This window comes from Sorex araneus, chromosome 1 (genome assembly GCF_027595985.1).
Source record: "Sorex araneus isolate mSorAra2 chromosome 1, mSorAra2.pri, whole genome shotgun sequence".
Lineage (NCBI taxonomy): Eukaryota > Metazoa > Chordata > Mammalia > Eulipotyphla > Soricidae > Sorex > Sorex araneus.
The window spans coordinates 94,325,493-94,349,432 of NC_073302.1; the positions used below are offsets into that span (position 1 = coordinate 94,325,493).

The following is a 23,940-nucleotide window of genomic DNA, read 5'->3' on the forward strand; positions in this document are numbered from 1 at the left end:
GTTCATGGATGGACGCTTATCACAACGGAAGGGCAGAGGAAGGGCCGTTAGGATAGAGAAGGGACCAGTAAGACAATGACAGTTGGAAATGATCACTTAGACAAGTCCTGAGCGCTGAAAAGATGTAAAGGGATATATATGATAACCTGAAACCTACAGTGCAAACATAATGCCCCAAAGGAGAAGGGGTGGGGTGGGGAGAGGGAAAGAGGGGGTGGGAAAGGAAGGAGAGAGGAGGGAAGTACCTGTCACAGAGGCAGGGGCAGGCTGGGAGTGGGGGGTAGAGGGACAGGGTGGGAAGGGTGGTGGGAGAGAAATGGGGGACACATTGATGATGGGAAATATAAACTGGTGAATGGCCGGGGACTGGAACATTGTATGACTGAAACCCAGTCATGAACAACCTTGGAACTGTATCTCGTAGTGATTCAATTAAATAATAAATAATTTTTCAAAAAGATCACGGAGGTCCAAGATGAGGAAGAAACTACTATATAACAGAGGATGGGAAATATCCTGACAAGAAACGAATAGCACACCAGAGAATATGGACTCATGAGTTCAAGAGGGAAAACAGAAGAATCCCTGGAGTCCCTGAAGAACAGGAGGGCAAATGTGAAAAAACAAGAGTTAAAGAAATCATTGATAAGAATTTCCCAGAGTTGAGGATTACAGGTACCAAGAGAAGGCGAGAAGGGTCCCTATGAAAATAGACCCAATTAGGAAAACTCCAAACACATTATACTCAAAATGACAGAATATTGAATACTGAATATTGAATATATATCAAATATTGAATATACTCAAAGAGACAGAATATTGAATGCAGCAAGAATATTGAATACAGCAAGATCAAAAAAGGAACTTATACACAAAGGAAAGCCCATTAGATGTACAGCAGATCTATCAAATGAGACTCTATGAGCCAGAAAAAAGAATACGGTACCCAAAAAAATGAACACCCTACCAAGATTAGTCTATCCAGAGAGATTATCATTTATATGTGAAGGAATTATACAGAGCTTCATGGATGGGCAACAGCTTAGGAAATTTATAGCCTTGAGACCAGTTTTGCAAAAGCATTAAAAAAGTTCCTTTAAAGAACAGGAGAAACTTCCCATCATGTGACAATGAGTATAACACCAACTAATGGTACATTTAGATTGTCCTCTAATAAATTAAGAAAGGTTAAAAACAGCAATTCATCATCACCAATTTACTTTTGTTGATTTTTTTGTTGTTAACTCTATCTGTCATTTCTTTTAAATTTTATTGAATCAAATATTATGAAATAAATTCATTATATGCCTGCCAAGACTGGGTGGGGGGAGGGAACCTGGGGATATTGGTGGAGAGAAGGGGACACTGGTCGTGGGATTGATGTTGGAATGTTGTATGCCTGAAACAACTCTCTAAATCACTGTCTCATAGACGGGGGGGAGGAGAGATAGAAAAATACATATGAGGAAAAAATAAATTCATGAAACTCCAAATAAGGGAGCTGGAAAGAAATTAAATAATATAGAAGAGATAGAAGAGGCCACACATATCAAATGCTCACTCACACAGTAGAACTGAAACTTTTCCCCCATGACCTTCCAAAAAAAAAAAAAAAAAGGATGTCCACATGACTTGTATTCAAAATAACAATAGATGCTTTCTGCAGAGATGCAGCCGTGGTGGCCACACGTTTGTGCGGCCGCTCTGATGCTGATCTACCACAATCCGGAGGCCAGCTAGACTAGTTTTGGTACCAGCAGCTGCTTGCAGCAATGTCTCTAGACGGTGAACTAAGCCATAGACCCATGCTGCCCCAGGAAGGGAAATGATGCAATTTCTAACATAAATCTCCCTGGACTTAGTTACTAAAATACTAAAATAAAGAAATCCCAAACCAACTTCATATCTCTTCAATCTCAGCAATGGATAACTAATTACCAAATGCTTCCTTGTCAGCAGGGGCTGTTTTTTTTGGGAAAAACTCCAACAACAATAGTGAGTTTTGTGTTGAAATATGGAATGTAATCAAGGTAAAGAGAAAGTGAAGTGAAATTTATCAGCTATGCAGGCGGGGATGGGGGTGGGTGGGAGGTATACTGGGGTTTTTGGTGGTGGAGTATGTGCACTGGTGAAGGGCATTGTATAACTGAGACATAAGCCTGAAAGCTTTGTAACTTTCCACATGGTGATTCAATAAAATAAATTATAAAGTAATTACAATAACAATAGAGATTCACATATAAACCTCAGAAGGGAGCAACAAGCTGCAAAGATGGCTCCAGACTCCAAGCAAGGCTGAGTCTCATATCCAGGGCACCCTGGAGGGGAGCGGGTAAGTACCCACCCACCCGAACAGAGCCCTGGCTGCTAAAAACCTCCAGAACCCAAACAATGCTATGCTCACTGCCAATCTCCACAAGCTTGGATGAGCCTCATCCATGAAAGAATCTGCTGATAAACTCAGGTATGCGGGTTCTGTGACTGAAATCTCCAGGATCTTAGGGGAATCAGGGATGGGCGACTTTCCCCATCCCCCTGTTCTTCCAAGAGCTGTCGGCCACACCCACAAACCGCCTCTGGCGTCATAGAAGCTGATTAACTGGCCATGACCTAAAGACTCACAAATAGATCTTGGAAGAGATCAACAAGCTACAGAGATGCCTCCAGACCCCAAAGTCACCATCCACCTAAAATTTTAATTTCAGCTATATCACCTTACTTAAAATTTTAGATTTTCTGGAGCGACAACTCATACTCTACACCACTGATGTACCAGGAGTAGCACACCACACTGGATGGGCTATAAAGTAGAAGCAACTAATCTCAATTAAAAAATACTAGCACACAAGGCTCAACCGGTTACAACATGTTACTATTCTCTTATACAAGGGCTCAGTAGCTCCAGGCACACACTTTCCTCTAAAGAAACTTTTTAAAATCATTTTTAGCAAATTATTTGTAACAAGCAATACAAAAGAAATCATTTAGGGCCTGCTATTGGGACAGGCGGTGGGTGGTGGTTGAGAAAATTCAAAATAATGGTGGTGGAATTGGTGATGGAATACTGAATATAATGAAGTATTGTGAACAACTTTAAAGAGTAAAATTTAAAAAGCCAACCAAACAAAACACAACAGAAGCCCAGGAACAAAAATTAGCCAAGAAATAAAAGGGATTTTAAAGTAAGTGTTTGAGTGCATGTGTGTCGGTGGGGAGGAGGTGGGACAATCAGTTTGTTTATGACCTATTTATAATAGAAATCCCTACAGACTCAACCAGACATCTATTGTAAACAATAAACCAGTAGTATAAAGTGGTCTACTATTGCTATAAACTACTGCCTTTTTATATTCAAACTACAAACTCCAGAAAAAATAACCATAAAATCCCACTGATAGTGCATAAAATATCAAATATCTATGATTCAATAAGCTTAAGGAGGTAAAAGAAAAAACACTGTAGGCCAAGTTACAGTGGGTAAGTTGTCTGCCTTGCATGCAACTGACCTAGGCTCAATCTTTAGCACCCCATATGGTCCCCCAAGCCCACCAGGAGTAATTCCTGAGTGCAGAGCCAGGAGTAACTCCCAAGCACCATGAGTGGTGGTCCAAAACAAAATAAAATTAAAATCATTGACAACCCCAAATCACTCTTTACAGAAACAAAAGACAGACTGGAGAAATAGTACAAGGTATAAAGCACATGACATGTAATTGGGTGTGGTGCAACTCTAACCCCATATAATAACAGAAATATAAGAGAACACAAGAAAATTGAAGTATTTTTAATTTATATTTAATGCTCATGTACTGAAGTATTTACATTGCTATGATGATCGTCCCTATCCAATACAGATTTAATGAATTACACATAAAGATTCTAATGATATTTTTCAAGGACACAGAAAAACTAAGGTTAGCATGGAATCACAAAACCCCAAATAGCCAATGAAACTGGGGGAAAAAAAAAACAAAAAAAAAACAACCACAATTTTTGAAAATCTTGTTGATTCGGGGCAGCCGAGAGCGCGGCGCGTCCAGACGGCCGACAGCGGCCCGCGCGCCTCCTCGCCAGCCCGCGCCTCGAGTCGCCGCGCGCCAGGCCCGCGCCAGGCCCCGCAGCCGTGGCCCGCAGCAGCATGTCGGCGTCCGGCCCCGCTGCGGAGGACGGCGACGGCGACCCGGCCCCGGCCGCGCCCGAGCAGGAGCCCGAGATGCCCGAGCGCCGGGAGCAGAGCGAGGACGAGGAGGAGGAGGAGGAGGACGACGACGACGACGACGAGGACGAGGAGGAAGAGAAAGAGAAAAGTCTCATTGTGGAAGGCAAGCGGGAAAAGAAAAAAGTGGAACGATTGACAATGCAAGTGTCTTCTTTACAGAGAGAGCCATTTACAATTGCAAAAGGAAAGGGACAGAAACTTTGTGAAATTGAAAGGATACATTTCTTCCTCAGTAAAAAGAAAATAGATGAACTACGAAATCTACATAAACTGCTTTACAACAGACCAGGCACAGTGTCTTCATTAAAGAAGAATGTGGGTCAGTTTAGTGGCTTTCCATTCGAAAAAGGAAGTACCCAGTATAAGAAGAAGGAAGAAATGTTGAAAAAATTTAGAAATGCCATGCTCAAGAGTATCTGTGAAGTTCTTGATTTGGAGAGATCGGGTGTAAACAGTGAACTGGTGAAGAGGATCTTGAATTTTTTAATGCATCCAAAGCCTTCTGGCAAACCCTTGCCAAAATCTAAAAAATCTTCCAACAAAGGCAGCGAAAAGGAACGAAACCGTTCTGGGGTAGCAAGGAAAGCTAAGAGAACCAAGTGTCCTGAAATTCTGTCAGATGAGTCTAGCAGTGATGAAGATGAAAAGAAAAACAAGGAAGAGTCTTCAGATGATGAAGATAAAGAAAGTGAAGAGGAGCCACCAAAGAAGGTATCTAAAAAGGAAAAACCTAAACAGAAAACCACATCTAAAAGTAAAAAGTCTGCAAAAAGTGCTAATGTTAAAAAGGCAGATAGCAGCACCACCAAGAAGAATCAAAACAGTTCCAAAAAAGAAAGTGAATCTGAAGATAGTTCAGATGATGAACCTTTAATTAAAAAACTGAAGAAACCTCCTACAGATGAAGAGATAAAGGAAACAGTAAAGAAGTTGTTGGCAAATGCTAACCTGGAAGAAGTTACAATGAAGCAGATTTGCAAAGAGGTATATGAAAATTATCCTGCTTATGATTTAACTGAAAGGAAAGATTTCATTAAGACAACCGTTAAAGAGCTAATTTCTTGAAATAAAGGACAGAGACGGATGACTATGCCCATGGATGTCAAGATCAGATTTATATTATAATACCAGCACAGAGAATGTAATCCCTTTTCTAAGTCCTTGCAAGCATTGTGTTCGTAAAACCTAATGCTGACCTTTTTATCTTGAGTGTTGCTTAAATTTAAGTTTGCTATTTCAAATTGCATTTCTATGCAGTTTTAAGTTTTAAAGTTTTGCATGGCAGTAATTTTCTTGCTTTTATAGTTGTATTTTGTACATTTTGGATTTCTTTATATAAGGCTATAGATTCTTGAACTGTTGTAGTTTTTAGTGTGCTTATTACTAGCTTAAGACATACTTTTAATCAAGTAGACCAGAAACTATTCTAATTAGCAATCGTACATGCAGACAGTTGCAGTATTTAGTATATGAAATATTTTGAATACACATCTGACCGTGTATTCATTATATTAAAAATATACCAGCTTTAGCTATCCGGATGATTAAATCAGAACTTCACTTCTGCATGTGTATATATGTCAAATTGTCAGCATGAGAGAAATGACAGATGTTATTTTTGTATTTTTAAAAACAAATTTGTTGTATATAGTTTTTTTATTTCTTTTGTGCAGATCAATTTTTAAACTCATAGGTATCTTTACAGTTATAAACCATGAAGTGTCAGTGTTCAGCTAGGTGGTATAACAGAGCATTGAGAATCAGAATTCAGTCAAGAAAAAGCTGGAAAAAACCGAAAGTTCTGCTTTGCCTCAAAAGTGTCATCAACTGTAGTTTTAGTGTTAACTCTGCAAGTGTCTGTAAATAACTTTTATATAAGAATAGACCAGAATCAACACTTAAGAAACTTGGGGACAAGTGGGATTAAGTAAAAGCACATTTGGCTTATAATAAGTTAGATGATTTTTATTAAGTTTTTCTGCCCACATAAAAGGCTGATATTTACAGGAGACCTCACCCCGTTTATAAAATTATGATAAATATACCAATTATAATGCTGGAAAGTAATGCGTAGGCAATAAAGGCTCTTTGACAGTAAAAAAAAAAAAAAAAAAAAAAACAACCACAGGATACAGCACATTTCCCTTTTTTAGCTATTCAAATTATAATGTAGTACATTAACATAATTTATATTAAAATTAAGCTATTAAATTATACAATGTGGTATTGTAATAAAAGCAGAGTCTTAGATCAATGGAATAGAACTAGAGCTCAGGAATAAACTTTCACATTAATTGGGCAGTTAAGTTTATAACATAAATTTATAATTTATAACTTCTTCAAGTCAAGAACACAAAATGAAGCAAGATTGAGCCGGGACACAGAGGGTAAGGTGCTTGCCCCGCAGCGCAAGCGGCTCACCCTGTTCACCCTGTTCTATGCCTGGCACTGCGTATGGCTCCTCAAACACTGATAGAAGTGATCTCTGAGCACCAAGTCAGATGTAAGCCCTCAGAGCAGCCACTGGGGCGTGCAATCACACCCTCATCCCCACCAATGAAGAAAGGTAAGCCTCTTCAATGAACGGGGATAGAAAAAGTGCTAAGCCACACACAAAACAATGAAATTGAACCACGACCTTACATCATGAATAAAAGTTAAGTCAAACTGAAGAATTAGATGTCAGATCCAAGTCTATAAAATACATTGAAGAAAACATGCAAAACACTTCATGATACTGCTGTGTTCAAGTGATTCAACATCCCAGGCAAGGAAAAAAGGAACAAACAAATGGAATATCAAGTAAAAAAAGTTTAAATAAAAATTTAAAAATAAATTAATTAATTAAAAATACACAAAAACTTTTTTTTTTTTTTGCTTTCTAGGTCACGCCTGGTGATGCACAGGGGTTACTCCTGGCTTTGCACTCAGGAATTACCCCAGCGGTGCTCAGGGGACCATATAGGATGCTGGGATTCAAACCCGGTCGGCCTCGTGCAAGGCAAACGCCCTACCCGCTGTGCTATTGCTCCAGCCCACACAAAAACATTCTTAAAAAAGTTTCTATACTGCAAATGAAACTATCACTAAAATGATAAAAATTATTATTTTATCCCTAAAATAATAAAAATATATTTTATAATAAAATAAAATAAAACTTTATCACTAAAATAAATAACTAATATCTAAAATATGCTAAAGCACTTAAAAATCTCAACAAAAAACTCCATTAAGAAAAAGATGGGGTGATTAGACATTTTTAAAAAATGCTTATTAATCAGGGAAACGCAAATAAAAATGATAATTAGTTACAACTTTCGCTGTTGGTGTAAATGCAAATTGGTTCAGCTTCTATGAAAAATAATATGAAGATTTTCCCCAAAGAAGTACTAAAACTTAACTACATTATAATCCAGAAATTCCACTACCAGATATATAGCTGAAGAATTAATTTCAAGAGTTACAGGAAAATCTACATTCAACAATCAATTTACAATAGTCAAACTTTGCAACAGCAAAGTTTAAAATAAAAAGTTCATATATATAAATGGAATAAGGCATACATAAAAATGGAATGCTACTCAGCATATGAAATAGATGAAATTTTTTGTCTTGCTATGACATAGATGGAACTAGAAGAGTCAGGATGCTAAATGTGAAGTTACGTTAGGAGGACAAAAATAGTAACAAATGATTTCACCAGTGAGACAGGCATACCAGACGCCTTTCCTTTAGCAGTGAGACGCTTTTAGATTGAAACTAAACTGAGGCTATCGTTGGGAGGAGGGTCGTGGTTGTGCAAGGGAGGGTGTTACAGAGGTGGGAGTTTGTAGACACTTCGGTGGTGAGTATGGTGTGGTGACATGATTCTCAGAACAAAACACTGAGACTCATGTACCTCAAATAAATTAATAATTACAAAGAAAAGTCTAATGGTACTATTTCAAAGTAAGCGAAGTTCAACAGTCAAGCACATAGCATTTAGCCTTACATGTATAAGGCCCTGGATTCAATCCCAAGAACAAAAATGGGAGGGGAGATAAACTGGGGCGGGAGGGGGTAGTAGGGGTTTGAGGTGCAGGTGGGAGGCAAAAGGAGTTAAATTTATCTTCGGCCTGATTGAATAGGCATCAGTCATACTGCCAGACCTCGCACCAGGCTGTTTCATCAGGAGCAACCCAGAGGGGTCAGATGAGTGCCCCTGTGGCCCCAAGGGACCCAGCCCTAGCAGCCAAAAATCTCCAGAACTCAACCTCCGCCATGCTCAAGGTTGCTCTCCTCACACCCGCGAGTCTCACCCATGAGTCAATCTATTCCTGGATCAAGCAGCCACGATATCTCATACTTTACATCACACATACACCAAACACCACATCTGACAGGGTTTAAAGTAGAAGGCAATCAATCTTAGAGTAAACAAGTGTGTGTGTGTGTGTGTGTGTGTGTGTGTGTGTGTGTGTATAAGATATATATCCACACATACATACAGATATATATAAGCACACAAGGCTCAACCTTTAACGTGTTATTAATCTTTTATACAAGGGCCTAACAGCTCGTGAATGAAATACAACAATCTTCACTCACTTTCTTAGAAATTTTTTTTGGATAATAACAAGAAACTGTCACTGTCATCCCGTTGCTCATCAATTTGCTCAAGCTGGCACCAGTAACGTCTCACAACAAGCTATTTTGAGACTTGCTGTTACTGTTCTTGGCATATCAAATACGTCACGGGCGAGATACTCTCGGTAGCTTGCTGGACTCTCCGAGAGGGACAGAGGAATCGAACCCAGGTTGGCCGCGTGCAAGGCAAATGCCTTACCCGATGTGCTATTGCTCCAGTCCAATAAAAATGTATAAAATGTATTTAAAGATACACAGACACGTCTTTTACCAAAAATTAGGTTCAAACTATTCAAAAGGGCCAGAGCAATAGTAGAGTGGAGTAATTAATTCTTGAGTACAGAGCCAGGAGTAACCTCTGAGCATTGTCAGGTGTGGTCCCAAAACAAAAACAAAAAACAAAAAAGATGAATCAAGAGACAATTAAAAAAAATTGTTTTGGGGGGCTGGAGCAATCAATTCCCAGCATCCCATATGGTCCCATGAGCACCGCCAGGGGTGATTCCTGAGTGCAGAGCCAGAGTAACCTCTGTGCATTGACGGGTGTGACCCAAAAAGAAAAAAAATATTGTTTTTAGAATTTTTAGTAAGTATTAAAGCACAGCAAATCCAAATAGTCATTGTACATTTCTCACCATTTCCTCATTTTTAAGTTACAAATGGCCAAAATGGGTCACACTCTCTAGAAACAACTGTTCATCAACTACTATGAATGAGTGCAGGTTATAATACAAAATAAATTACTTCGGTTCTGCTTTAGGAGCAGGGTTTAAGATTCCGGATGGAAACATCTGAAATATGGTGGTGGGACTGGTGTTTGGATATTAAACGTAATCAATTCTTGTGAACTTATAAAAATAAAATTTAATTGAAAAAACTGGCCTATTTTTTATGTAGGAATTTTGGAATACATAATTTACAAAAACTAAATCCTTTTTGAAAAACTTAATTCCATGAGATTTTTTTACAAACTAAGGAAGAAAATCGAAAAGCTTAACTTACCCTCTTTTCACTTTTGTAAAATCAAATGCAACTTGTCTGTATGAAACTGCTTTTTCATTTAGGTATCTACTATATCGCCTAATAAATGTAGACATGTCATATCCTATAAGAAAAGAAAGAGTTTTTTCATAACAAATTAAAATCCCACTTTGTTTAGGACAATTCATACCAACCAATGATCATGTTCTTATATAGCATCTAAATTTAGTGATGTAAATTAAGTAATGAATACTGCATTAAACTCTGAAGTACATAATGACATTAAAAAAGATTTCATTTACTAAAAAGTCATTATGTCACATATGGTTTAAAAGGATCTTCCTCATGGAGCCAATGAGGTATCTGCAAGGAATGGAGCATACCCTTGTTACTGCACGACTGCACCCTGGGCATAGTACTACTGAGCCCATGCACCCCTGGGGTCTATGGCCCAACTGCCGCTAGCATGGCCAGGCACAACCATAATGCATTCAGACCTGTACTGCACGGCTGAGTATCACCCTAAATGGGTCTTAGAGCTCCTAGACCTAAAGATAGGGAGGCCCCGCTCCCAACATTATCTTTCATCTTAAAATAATGACTCTCAACTTTTTTTACACCCACAAACTGGTAAAAGGGGGAGAAATATCTCAGACCTCTAGAGCAGAAATAAAAAACAATTATTCCATGCCTTAGTCTATAAATCTAACATTATAAAATGAAAAGTTTTATCCATTCATATTTGTTACGGGCATTTTTTTCAGTCCAGCAGGAAATTTCGCAGATCTTCTATAGCAGAGCAGAGACTCACTGTCATTAATCCACTAAATAAACCTGTTTTACTTTGAATCAATATGCTTTTTATCAGGAATTTGATTCTTTCTTAGATTACTTAAATTTAACCTCTTGTAGAAAACCACAAACCCTCTCCTCAAAATCATTAAGCAATTAAAAGTATTCTACATATTTATTTTTATTATTTATAGCACACAAATGTGGTAACCATATAAAAGTACAGAAAATTACTGACTAGCAAAAGAAATGGCATTACACAAGTTTAAGGTATAACAAAAACAAATGAAATGTTGTCAGTAAAAACCTTATAAATACTTAAATAATTCTAAGATTTTGTTTCATTCCAAAAATCTTGTATTTTAGTTACTACTTATAAGGTTTGCTTCATACTGAAAAGGAGATCTATTTAATTTTAGCTCATCATTTTTAAATAACTTCTTTAAGTGACTCGGTTCAATTCCATTACCAATTCATTATTAAGCGAAACTTTGTTCCCTATAATCCACTCGTCTCCACCTGGTAAGAGAAATACTTTTCATTAAACCCCTCAAGCACAATCTCTGAAACTTTCCTTGACCCACGTATAATAATCCCACTTTATTCTTACTCCAGGTACAGAGTGTAGCTATCAAACATACCAACTCACTAAGCTAGGAACATTCGCCCACCACATATGTAAGCAATCCCACAAAATTTGGGGTATCAAGTAATAGAGTTTACTTTAATCTCACATTAAAGGAAAGCTTTCTCTCTTTTCCATGCCTTCACTAAAATACGATGGTTTATGAATCCACACCAAATATTCTAAGAGAGTTCAACTCTGCAGTACTACTACTAATAGGTCATTCTTGATTTGCTCTTAAAAAAAAAAAAAAGTAAGTTGTCCTTACCTTGCAATCCACTTTTATCCAAAAAATTGCTTAAGTTAAACAACGTATTTCTGGAAGCCAAATACTGAATAAAACGCTAGGATAAAAACACAAAAAGTTTTGTCACATTAAAGCACTGCCACCTAACATTATAATTTAAGAATTAAAGGGGGAAAGTTGTAGTTAACACATTCCATAAAGCTTATCTAGTTTAAATTTCTTATTCTTATTCTACCTATTACCAGTTACAAACCTAAGAACATAATACATGTTTCCACTAGCATGAAGGAATTTTGTTCGTCTGTTTGTTTGTTTTGCTTTTTGGGTCACACCCGGTGATGCATAGGGGTTACTCCTGGCTCTGCACTCAGGAATTACTCTTGACAGTGCACAGGGGACCATATGGGATGCTGGGAATCGAACCCGGGTCGACCTCGGGCAAGGCAAATGCCCTACCTGCTGTGCTACTGCTCCAGCCCCAAATGAAGGAATTTTTTAAACCCCATTACTCATGGCTATGGCATTACAGACAAAAATTAAAAGAAATATGCACCTTTAAGCCAAATCATTTTGGATTTACTGAAACCTCTGAGAGTTCACCTAAGTAAGTGGCATCTTTCTACAGCTACTTGGAGATTCAAATCTCTATGACATTTTTAAAAGTAAAATCCTTGTAATCATACAAAAATATGACAAACATCCTTGTATCCACTGTCCAGAAAAAAATACACTGCCACCTTCACTTCAGACCCTTCTTAGGGAATCAAATTTATAGAATCTACTGAAGACAAAAACCTTCATCCATACCCCTTCCTTCTTATTCTGCCATGACATTTCTGAAAAACTCAGCCATTCGTACATGTTTTTAAAATTTTACTACATATAAAGCATGCATAATTTCATATTTGGTTTAAAAGTTACAGAATATTATGGTGCAACTGTACTTCTCCAATGCTTAGAAATTTTCCAAGAATTATCCATTTAATTCATGTAAATCGAGCTCCTTCATTTTAAATTACATTGTAGCATTTCAATTAACTGATTTATTATTATGTAACCATTTCTTTGTGAATTTTGTTTTGTTTTGAGCCATACCCAATGGTGCACAGGCTTATTCTTGGCTCTGCTCTCAGGGGTCACTTCTAACCAGCAGTAGTAGTGGGATCAAACCTGGTCAGTGAGTCAGCTGTGTGCAAGGCAAGCAGCTTCCTCACTGCAGTCTCTTTCTAGCAATCTCCTTATGAATTTTTATAAGTCCTTTCTAAATTCACTACTTTTAACAATATTTTTATTAACACCTTTATACTTAGTTTCCATATAATATGTAATAGTTTCTATATATACTCAGTGTGTATATATATTTAGCATGCATATATATACGCATATATATACACACACACACACACACACACACACACACACATATGAACTGCTAGTTCATTAAAAATCCTACTTATCAAAATGCTCTATGTAAGAAAAAGAAACTCTTTTCAACTTCTCTGCCTCATAGGTCTTATTTCTCCCTTATGCAGCATAGGGTTACTATCAATTAGGATATACAACAGTACTCTCATTTGCTCAACTGACACCTTCCCAAACTAAACCAGGAAACATTCTGTAACATGAAAAGTCACGTTATATTATTTATCTGACACAACCTTCCTTTTAAAAGGGTGTTGAACTATTGTGGGTAGATATCTAAAGATAATGCTAAGCTTTATGATATTCAAAAATAGTGATTACTGTCTCCACTACTGTGGAGCACTGTTCTATATATTGGGCGGTAAATGTTTAGAAGCATTGGGGCTGGAGCAATAGCACAGCGGGTAGGGCGTTTGCCTTGCACGTGGCCGACCCGGGTTCGATTCCCAGCATCCCATATGGTCCCTCGAGCATCACCAGGAGTAATTCCTGACTGCAGAGCCAGGAGTAAGTAACCCCTGTGCATCGCTGGGTGTGACCCAAAAAGAAAAAAAATGTTTTTAAGCATCCGTGGTCTCTACCTACTACCAGATGCCAGTAGCATCCCCTCCAGTCATGACACATGTCCTTGTGGGGAAAGAGAAATTCACTTCTTCCTTGTCCTACCTGAGAAAACAGTAGCCTATCACCACAGCATAATGAACACTGAGTCTCAAAAACTACCAATATCTGTCAAAGTGGAAACCTGAGGGTCCTACAAATCAGCACCCAAAAAAAATAACTGAGCGTCTAGTATAATCACCTCATTTACAACTCTGAAAGTCAACACTAGTAGGTCACCTCTTTAACTGAAAAAAGAATTGATTATATTTGTCTGGTGGGGGTGGAAGGCGTGGGGGTGGGGGAAGTGGAGAGTGTCAGGACCAAACCCATGTCCTCATACACACAAGGTATGTACTCTCGATCACTGAACTAGAATACTAGCCCTTGTAACTTTTGCTTTTTAAAAATAAACATTTCTTTAAAATGCATGATTTTTTCCCCAGAATGAACATAATTTAAAATAGCATATTACTGATAAAAAATAAACTATCGCTTTTTAGTTTAAAATGTTTCAAAGTATATTAAAACTAATATATCCAAACATTTCTACCAACTCTGTACACACATTATGAACATTTTTTGAAGCAAACAAAAAAAGAGTTGAGGCCAGAGCAGTAAGTATAGTGGGCAGGGCATTTTCCTTGCACGCAGCTGACCCAAGTTCAATCCCCAGCATCCCATATGGTCCCCCAAGTACCGCCAGGAGTAATTTCTGAGTGCAGAGTCAGGAGTAACTCCTGACCATCCCTGGGTGTGACCCAAAAACCAGTAAAACAAAACAGTTGTCTATTAACTGAGCAATAATATTCTGGATAACACTTCTGGAAGTAAATCTTAAAACTATACACAAAATGATTTGTGGCTAAAGAGACAGCAGAGAGAATGAAGCACCTGCCTTGCACACAGCAATCCAAGTTTGATCCTTGGCACTGAATTTGCTTCCCCACCACAGCCCTATCAGGAGTGATCTCTCAGATTCAAGACTTAAGCACTGACACCGCCAGGTGGTGGGTCCAACGGCCCTCCCTCTATCACACACAAGATTACTTTTGTGTAACAGTGCATATTAAGAAAACTAAACTTCCAGCAAGGGGGAACCTGTTAATATTATGGAATATGCAATGGACGAGGTTGTCTGCCGAAGATGATAAATTATGATTGTGTGTGATCATGTATTTAAAAGCATAACACCGTATTTTATTCAAGTTATGATAACAGGTATGAAAGACACTTTTGGTCAAAGGCATAAAGAGAACATGAAAATCTACAAATAGTTAACTCCACTGTAATGATGCAGTACATGTCAATGAATGTAACTCTGAACATTATCTTTAATTCTGAACATTAATCTTTTTAATTCTGAACATTTATGCTCAACCAGTAACTGTCAAAGCCATTATCTGTCAATAACAGTCTCATAACTAAAAGGTCTCAAGTAATGAGCAATATCAAAGGTACTTGCTCAACAATCTAATACTAATGAACTAAAATTACTCCTATTCAGTATAGGCATCTCACAGCCACCAGTTAGATATATTTCTCTAAGGCACATAATATAAATGTAACTAGTTCTATGCAAATGTTGTTTAACACAACTTTATTCTTTTGGATTCAATTTTATAAATTAAGTATATGGAAATGAGAAGACCACTTTTGTTCACTTAAAAAAAGGACTGCAATACTACCACAGAAAGCAAAATGACTTCTGTCAAACATTGATATGAAAACTCAATGCATATGTTTTACCCTTTGGTCACTGAAGACTTGAGATATCTCACTGTTGAAGAAGATATTCTTCAATCAGTCCTGTTAGCAAAATGCTTTCATAATCCCTATTGCTTTGAACTAAGCAATGGGCTTCCACAAACAACTATGAATGAGACAGAAATATCTCATATTGTCAAAATATGTCAAAAATATCAAAAAGCAAATGCATACAATAATATAATCTATATGCAAGGTCTGGAAAGCATAATGCCACTTATAGAACACACTGCCAGATACTAATGTTTGATTCCTAATCCCATTCTTGAAGTGTTCTAACCCATGTTCTGTTATTCTGGCTTCAAGGTCCTCTTTACATAATTCCATTTCAACCTAGGTATCTTGCGTGTTTATTGTATCATTCAGTTACAAAAACCATTCTCTGAAATTTCAGTGTGATAAAAAAGTTGAATGCTAAATGAGCAAGTATGTTTGTCAACCAAACACTCTGCTTACCTCATTTCCATATACCATCAAATGATGAGTTGTGATGAGAGATTTGAAGACCACCACCCAACTACTATTAGTAGTTCTTTCAAATAAACTGTCTGCCAACTGTGGGATATTCACATTCATCTCATTTGTGCACTGAATTAAGTCTGCAACATAAAAAAAAAGTTAAGTTATGCCCTGGCTTTAATTTATGGTTAACGCCAGACCTACATACTAATAAGCAAAAGATCAAATAGAATAGGTGCAGTAGTAGTCTGTCCAAGTTGTCAAATATCTGTTAGGAGAATAACTGAGATCACTAGTCTACCCGAAGAGAAAATAGGTTATTGCATATGATCACATCAATGATCAGCTCAAGCTATTTAAATTCAAAAGGAATTGCTTCAAAACCTTAAGAAATTCAGTTTCTTGTAACTCGTAAACATTCCAAAATTTAAGTATTATAAATTCTATTCACCCTTGACAGTGGAAATAAAACATAGAAAAGGCATAAAAATGAAGGAATGAACAAGCTTAAGTTCAAACTTCCTTTATTAACATCCTCCCTAGACTACTATGTGCACTTAGAAAAATAACAGAGAAAGATAAGTGCTGGTGTGCAGAAACTGTTCACATAATTTTTCTCATTCTCTCACCTCAGTTCTACTGCCTGAGCTCAGATACCAAATCAACTAGATAACACTGACAAAACTGAAAATGAACTTAAGTCTCTTGCTGCATAAATTTCCAAATATATATCCAGGAGCTCTACTCAATATTACTCCTAAAATTAAGTTCAGGTCTTTCCCTGCCATCTTGGAATTGCATGGAGGCTCTGATGCGTTCAAGATTCAGCTCCACGGGGCTGGAGCGATAGCACAGCGGGTAGGGCGTTTGCCTTGCACGCAGCCGACCCGGGTTCAAATCCCAGCATCCCATATGGTCCCCTGAGCACCGCCAGGAGTAATTCCTGAGTGCAGAGCCAGGAATAACCCCTGTGCATCGCCAGGTGTGACCCAAAAAGCAAAAAAAAAAAAAAAAAAAGATTCAGCTCCATTTGTAATCCTCCCCCAACACCCAAGGCTGAGGAAGGCACTGCACTGGAGATACATAGAATGCCGCCTTACAAGAAGTGTTGAGGATGTTGAGGACCACCCTCACTCACGATGGTCTCATATGTGGAATCTGCGAGGCTGCCAACATTAATCTTTGTGTGCTTGCATCCAACTATGATGAGCCTGCCTATGTATGTCAAGTTGGAGAAAGCCCTTTGAGCTGAACTAGATCAACCTAATTAAAGCTGATGACAAGAAACAAGGGGAATGGGTTAGCCTCTATAAAACTGACATGGAAGAAAACCCCCTCAAGTGATTGGTTACAGTTATGTTGTGGCTGGGGACTATGGCAAAGAATCACAGGCCAAGAAATATTTGAAATGTAAGAAATGAATAAATAAGAATTTGGACTCTCCTATACAGCTAGAAGCATAATATGCTTCTATTTTTGTATTTCAAACCAGAAAGCACTATGAAGAAAAATACAAAGTATGATCTAATTAAGAACAGAGAAGACGACCAAGAAAGAAGTTGTTTTAAAGTATATAGAGCCAAAGAGATAGTACATCGGGTAAGGCTCTTGATTAGCATACCGGTGACGTAGGTTCGGTCACTGTCATCACATATGTAGCCCTGAGCACCACCAGAAATGATCCCTGAACACAGTCAGGTGTGGCCCAAAGAACAAATAATTACTGGCTTGCTTTTCAAGCCAGTGTTCTCCCTTGGAAACTTGTCTGTTTCTTTGCTTGCTTACTTCCACTCTGCAGAAGACTCTGTTCTATCTCAAAACATTTCCTCTCTCACATCTTTCTAAGCAAGTTTCATTCAATAAAATATGAACACATTTTCCCTCTTTCCATTCACTTCTAAGCAAGTTTACTCAAAAAAAAAACCTATCCTGCTTTTAAAATAACATGTATAAATCAAACTGAAACTATCTCAGCTCTAGAATTATCAAGAGGAAAACTTTAAGCTATTCAAGATTCATTAGCAATTTTCCTACTTTTAATCCACAATGCATAATTATTCAATATAAATCCAAGTGACCTAACCTTGCCTTAACCAGCTAAGCTACAAACATCAATGCAACTGTAATAGTTTTTCTTACCATCTGTCAAAAATGCTCAAATAGACATACTATACAAAGTGACATTTGAAAAACAAATGCATTATGAATAAGCAGTTTCACTGGCTAACAATACCAAAGAACAAAAGCATAGTCAAATAGAAGACCAATAGAACAGGAAAAGACATAAAGCTTTCACATTCCAGACCACTTGCAACAAAAATTAAATAGTACATTCAACTTGGTATGCGTGGCTCAGCTGTTAATGGTTTTTTAAAAAATAGTGATTTGATCTCTACCCTCTCTCAATCTCCTTGAATACAATTTTATACCTATGCTATGGCACTGAATATACTGCATCTGCCTTACTTCCAAAGCTAAGCGCTCACTCTCTTGCACTTACACTTGCACATGCGCATGCTCGTGAGCGCTCTCTCTCTCTCTTTCTCTCTCTCTCTCTCTCTCTCTCTCTCTCTCTCTCTCTCTCTCTCTCTCTCTCTCTCTCTCTCTCTCTCTCATTGATTGAGGTCACAATTTATCAAGTGTCACTATTTTGAACACTAATGAACTTCAAGCATGGTGATCAAGCTCTGAATTTGAGCATAAGTTATATCCCAAGCCTAGGAGAACTGAAGAGGTTCAGAAGAGCATATGATCAGCAGTTCAAATCCCCAATGTCCCACACATGATCCGAGCACAATCCTGGCAGCTCTGCTATCCACAAGCCTGTGCTGCAAGAGCTGCAAGTTACAATCCAGTAATAAACACTACAAAAAGGGGTGCCACGAGCAGTGCCAACACAAAATAAGTGCAAACGCTGTGGCCAGAATGTGCAACCTTTTGCAACCCTATATGAGAGCACTGGTAATTTGATATTTCAAATTTTTTCATTATTATTTTGTCTATTATGGTGACCTTTTATATTCCAATTGCAATATGGAGCAACATGAACATTACCTACATAAAATTACAAACTTAAATAAATGCATGCTTCCACTAATCATTTAACTGCCTGTAAGAGTTACAGGTTTTCAATCAGGAGCTAGAAATGATTACTTTCAAATGAGGAAAGCCTGTCAAAGGCCAAGACAGGATGAAAGTTAGGCCTTCTACACCTAATACTAAACAAAGTTTGTTTTGTCTTGTTTTGTTTTGTTTTGCAGATTGGGTCACACCTGGCTATGCTCAGCAGTTACTCCTGGCTCTGCACTCAGGAATTACTCCTGGCAGTGCTTAGGAGACCATATGGGATGCTGGGAATCGAACTTGGGTCGGCCTCGAGCAAGGCAAACGCCCTACTCACTGTACTATTGCTTCAGCCCCAGTAAACAAAGTTGTTAATGCAAAGAAGTTCTTAAAGATGAAATTAAGGATCACCCTTTTAAGAAGACAACTGGTTGTCTTTATGCTGATATGCAGAAAGTCTTAGTGATCTAGACAGATCAAACAAGCCACAACATCCCCTGACACATAATCCAAAACCCTTTCCTCTTTAGACTAAGTGAAATCCAACTGAAGGCTTTTGTTAGATTCAAATTGAAGGCCCTTTCTTAATTCTATGAAGGCTTAGAAGGGTAAGGAAGCCACAGAAGAAATTTGAAGCTAACAGATGTTGCATCATAGTCATCTCCAAAACATTAAAGCACAATGAAGCAACACATACTGGAGTAGATTCTGTAGCAAGTTACCCATATCAATAGAGTAACAACACTGATGAGGGGTGAAATACTAAACAACCCATTTTTAAAAATTTATTTATTTTTTAATTAGTGAGTCACAATGAGGGTACAGTTACAGATTCACACATTTTTGTGCTTGTTTTTCCCTCATGCAATGTTTGAGAGCCCATCCCTCCACCAGTGTCCATTCTCCACCACCAATGTACCCAGTATCTGTCCCACCCACCCCCCCAATCCACCCCGCCTCTGTGTCAGGGCATTCCAATTTGATCTCTTTCCTTTTTGGGTATTGTGGTTTGCAACAGGGGTATTGAATGGTCATCCTGTTCAGTCTCTAGTCTACTTTCAGCACACATCTCCCTTCCCGAGCGGGATCTCCAATCACATTTTACTTGGTGTTCCCTTCTCTATCTGGGATGACTTTCCCCCAGCGTGTGAGGCCAGCTTCCAAGCTATGGAGCCAACCTCCTGGTACTATATACTACTATTCTTGGGTATTAGCCTCCTACTCTGTTATTTTATATTCCACAGATGAGTGCAATCTTTCTATGACTGTCCCTCTCTTTCTGGCTCATTTCACTTAGCATGATACTTTCCATGTTGATCCACTTATATGCAAAGTTCATGACTTCATCTTTTCTAACAGCTGCATAGTATTCCATTGTATAGATGTATCAAAGTTTCTTTAACCAGTCATCTGTTCTCGGGTACTCAGGTTTTTCCAGATTCTGGCTATTGTAAACAGTGCTGTGATGAACATATAAGTGCAGATGTCATTTCGACGATACTTTTTTGTTTCTCGAGGATATATTCCCAGAAGTGGTATTGCTGGATCAAATGGAAGCTCAATTTCTAATTTTTTGAGAAGCGTCCATATTGTTTTCCAAAGGGGATGGACCAGTCGGTATTCCCACCAGCAGTGTAGAAGGGTCGCTTTCTTCCCACATCCTCTCCAACAGCGGTTGCTTTTGTTCTTTTGGATGTGTGCCATTCTCTGTGGTGTGAGGTGGTATCTCATGGTTGTTTTGATTTGCATCTCCCTGATGATTAGTGATGCAGAGCATTTTTTCACGTGCCTTTTGGCCATTCATACCTTTTCCTTGGAAAAGTTTCTGTTCATTTCTTCTGTTCAGTTCATTTTCTGATGGGGCTGGATGTTTTCTTCTTGTAGAGTTCAACCAGTGCTTTATATACCCTTAAACAACCCAATTTGTTTAATTTGTCTAAATTTTTAATGTAGAAGGAAAAAAAAAGCAGCACCCTGTTGGAAGAGGGTGTCATCTAAAGGCTTTCATAACTAGAGAAAAGTTAATCAGTGCCAGGCTTCACTGCTCAAAGAGGATTCTCTTTCAAACTGGAAGTAAGGAGGTATGCAACTTTAAACCGAAGTGTTCTTCACTATCTCCCAAATGGTTGGGCCTCCTTAAAATTATTATTAAAATTCAAAGCCTGAATCACAGAATATCTGCTTAGAACATCATTTACAGCATACTTGAAGCCCACTGTTGAGATCTACTGCTCAGATATTTCTTAAAAATGAGTGTTATTTTCATGACTCTTAACACAACCTTCATCCTGCAGTCTACTGTTCAAGTACTAGTTCTGACATTCAAGGTTTTTTGATTCATGTGAGGTTAACAAAATGTCAACAATACCATAAGTTTGGAAGAAGCTGATCACAAGTCTCAGATGACTTGAATAGGCTCAAGATTTAATGGAAGGCCCTTTGGACCCTGCTGCGGAGCGAGCATGATGGAAGAGCCCAAGGAAGCGCCCTTGGACTCCAAGCAGCCCACTGAACTAATTCCGGCACGGGATCAGAAACCCCACGGCAGGCTGAAACAGTGGGAACCGGGCATCCCCCAATTCTTTTAACCTCTCTCTCTCAACTCCTTCCTCCCGAGCACAGCGCAGGGTCCGAGGCTTTCTGAGCGCAAAATGGAGACGCCGAGCCTCTCTCTAGGTTTCTCCACTTATGAGCACCATAAAAGGGTAAAAGTTTGTAGTGATGTTATTTCTGGTTTTACTTTCCCTGGACTTTATACAGAAACCCAAAACCTAATGTCAAAAACCCAAAATCTAATGACCTAATGTCATCTTAGCATCAGCAATATGTAATGGTTCCTTTTTAATGGGTCGGACTTTTGTGGGAGATCCTAACAAGAATAGTTAGTCTGTTGCTGAAATATTGAAGGCAATCAAAGTGGTAGCCATCTCTCTAGACTGAACTAAGCTATATCCCCACACCGGCTGAGAAGAAATTTTCTTCTTTCTCGGGAAGAAACGTGGCGTGGCGTCAACTATAGTGTGATTCCATTAAGCAAACAGACCTGGTGGCGTGGGAATGGGATATAAGGGGAAAAATTATGTACATGGAACAGTGGGACGCTGGTGGAATCTCGAGCCGGAGCCGACACCAGCGCAAGACCTTCGGTTCCAGAAACTGCTTGCAGGCACTCTACTAGTCTATCAACTAAGCCAGAGCCCCACGCCTGCTGATGACGGGAAATAACCATCCTTTTCGGTTTTTTTTCCCTTGTCAGGCAGCGTGGCGATTACTAAACAGGCGTGAACTCGGTGGCGCGGGGCAAGGGGGAAAAAGAAAAGTTATGTAACAAACAGCGGGACTTAATATCTCTATATTCTTAGCAGTGGAGAACTATCAAATGCCTCCTTGGCAATAGGACTGTCTTTTTCTTTTTTGGGGGAAACCCCAACAACGGTAGTGAGTTGTGTGTTGAAACATGGAATGTAATCGAGATAAGGCGTAAACGAAGTGAAACTTATCACTTACAAGGGTGGGGACTGGGGAGGTGGGAGGGGGCGGCAGGTATACTAGGGGGGTTGGTGATGGAAGATGGGCACTGGTGAAGGGAAGGGTGTTTGAGTATTGTATAACTGACATAATCCTGAGAACTATGTAACCCTCCACATGGTGATTCAATAAAATTAAAAAAAAAAAAAAAGATTTTATGGAGGAAGAAATTTGCAGGTGTGGTGGAAAAAAACAAGAGACTACGTTTAGAGTAGAGCCTAAAGATGTGACTAAAATGCTGAATCTCTTGATAAAACTCTAACATGTGAGATTTTCATGAATGAGCAAATAAAGTGCTTTCTCAAGATGGAATCTACTCCTGGGGAAGAGGCTGTGAACACTGCTAAAATAGTAACCAAAAAATATGACATAAACTTAGTTGATGGGGAAGCATAAGAGTTTAATGATTGGCTCCAATTGTGAAAGAAAATTTAGAAGAACGCCACAAACAGCATCCCTTGCTAGAGAAATCTTTCTAGAAAAGAAAAGACAATTAATGTAGCAAGGTTCACCACTGAGTTGCTAAAATACTGCCAACAGCTTGGTTGGAGATAGTACGGAGCTCTTGCCTTACATATATAGCATCCCAGGTTCAATCCCGGGCACTGCAGAATTGTTCAAAGCACAGCCAGCAGTGACCCCTGAGCAGAGCCAGGATTAGGCCCTAAACACCACTGGGTGTGCCCCAAAAGGAAAAAACAAAAACAAATGTCAAAGCCACCTCAAGCTTCAGCAATCAATATTCTGGCCAGCAATCATCAACATCAAAGAAAGACGCCCCCCACTAACAAAAAAGATAACCACAAGCTGCAGATGCTTCTAGCTATAAAATATTTTTTAATTAACTTCTATACTTTAAAAGAAAGTTTCTACACACTAAACAGACTACAGTACAGTGTATACGTGACATTTGTATGACCTGGGGGGAAAGGGATGCCTTTCACTTTACAGCAATATTGTGATGGTCTGGGCCTAGACAGTATTTCCAGATGTCCTGTCTTCAACTCAGAAGCTCAGCAAATTGCTGGTACTACTCAGAGTCTGACTGTAAAGGTACTGGTTCAGTTTCAGTAAAAAGAATAACATAATAAAATCCAGATCCTCTACCTCTACTTTTTGCTTTATGAACGGCTCTCGCTTCTGCATAGCTTCACTTCAGTCAACATTGTCCTTTGCAATGTCTCCCACAAGCCAGATACTCCTAATTTGGGTTGATGAACATTAGCAATTCTCTTCTCACAGAGAACTATACTTCTTGCTCCCCACCTTTATTTTTATAGATCTCTGTACAAGTGTCAGTTTAGCAGATGAATAGTAGTGAATATTTTTACAAGATAAATTTTTGGGCACTCCTCTAAGTCAAAGTCTGACCCCCTTTACCTCTACTTTGTATCTCTCCAAAGCACTTCCATCTGACATGTTTGTCTTTCTTTCCAATTAAAACAGAAGTGACAGGCAGGCAGGCCTCTGTTTTCTTCTCAGCTGTATCCTCAAAGGCATACTGGAATAGTGCCCTACAAACTACTATTTTAAAGTACTGGTGGTCACTTTTTAGGAATAAATACATTTGGTTTGGCACCTATATAAATAATCCTCACATACTTTACCAAA

At 38.6% G+C, this 23,940-nt stretch overlaps 2 protein-coding genes across 10 annotated transcripts in view; one reads left to right on the forward strand and one right to left on the reverse strand.

Moving 5' to 3' along the window:
• Nucleotides 1-23,940, reverse strand: part of PICALM (phosphatidylinositol binding clathrin assembly protein) — a 131,385-nt gene that overhangs the window by 73,222 nt on the left and 34,223 nt on the right. For all 9 annotated transcript variants that reach the window (XM_055137290.1, XM_055137276.1, XM_055137282.1 and 6 more), the window contains exons 2-4: nucleotides 15,736-15,878; nucleotides 11,512-11,587; nucleotides 9,848-9,950 (exon numbers count right to left, since the gene is read on the reverse strand). In XM_055137290.1, coding sequence (XP_054993265.1) covers nucleotides 9,848-9,950; nucleotides 11,512-11,587; nucleotides 15,736-15,878 — 322 coding nt within the window. The remainder of the gene's footprint in view (nucleotides 1-9,847; nucleotides 9,951-11,511; nucleotides 11,588-15,735; nucleotides 15,879-23,940) is intronic.
• On the forward strand, nucleotides 4,089-6,314 carry LOC105943166 (protein DEK-like). The gene has a single exon (XM_012933714.2). The coding sequence runs from the start codon at nucleotides 4,139-4,141 to the stop codon at nucleotides 5,282-5,284; it is 1,146 nt and encodes a 381-aa protein (XP_012789168.2). The 5' UTR covers nucleotides 4,089-4,138; the 3' UTR covers nucleotides 5,285-6,314.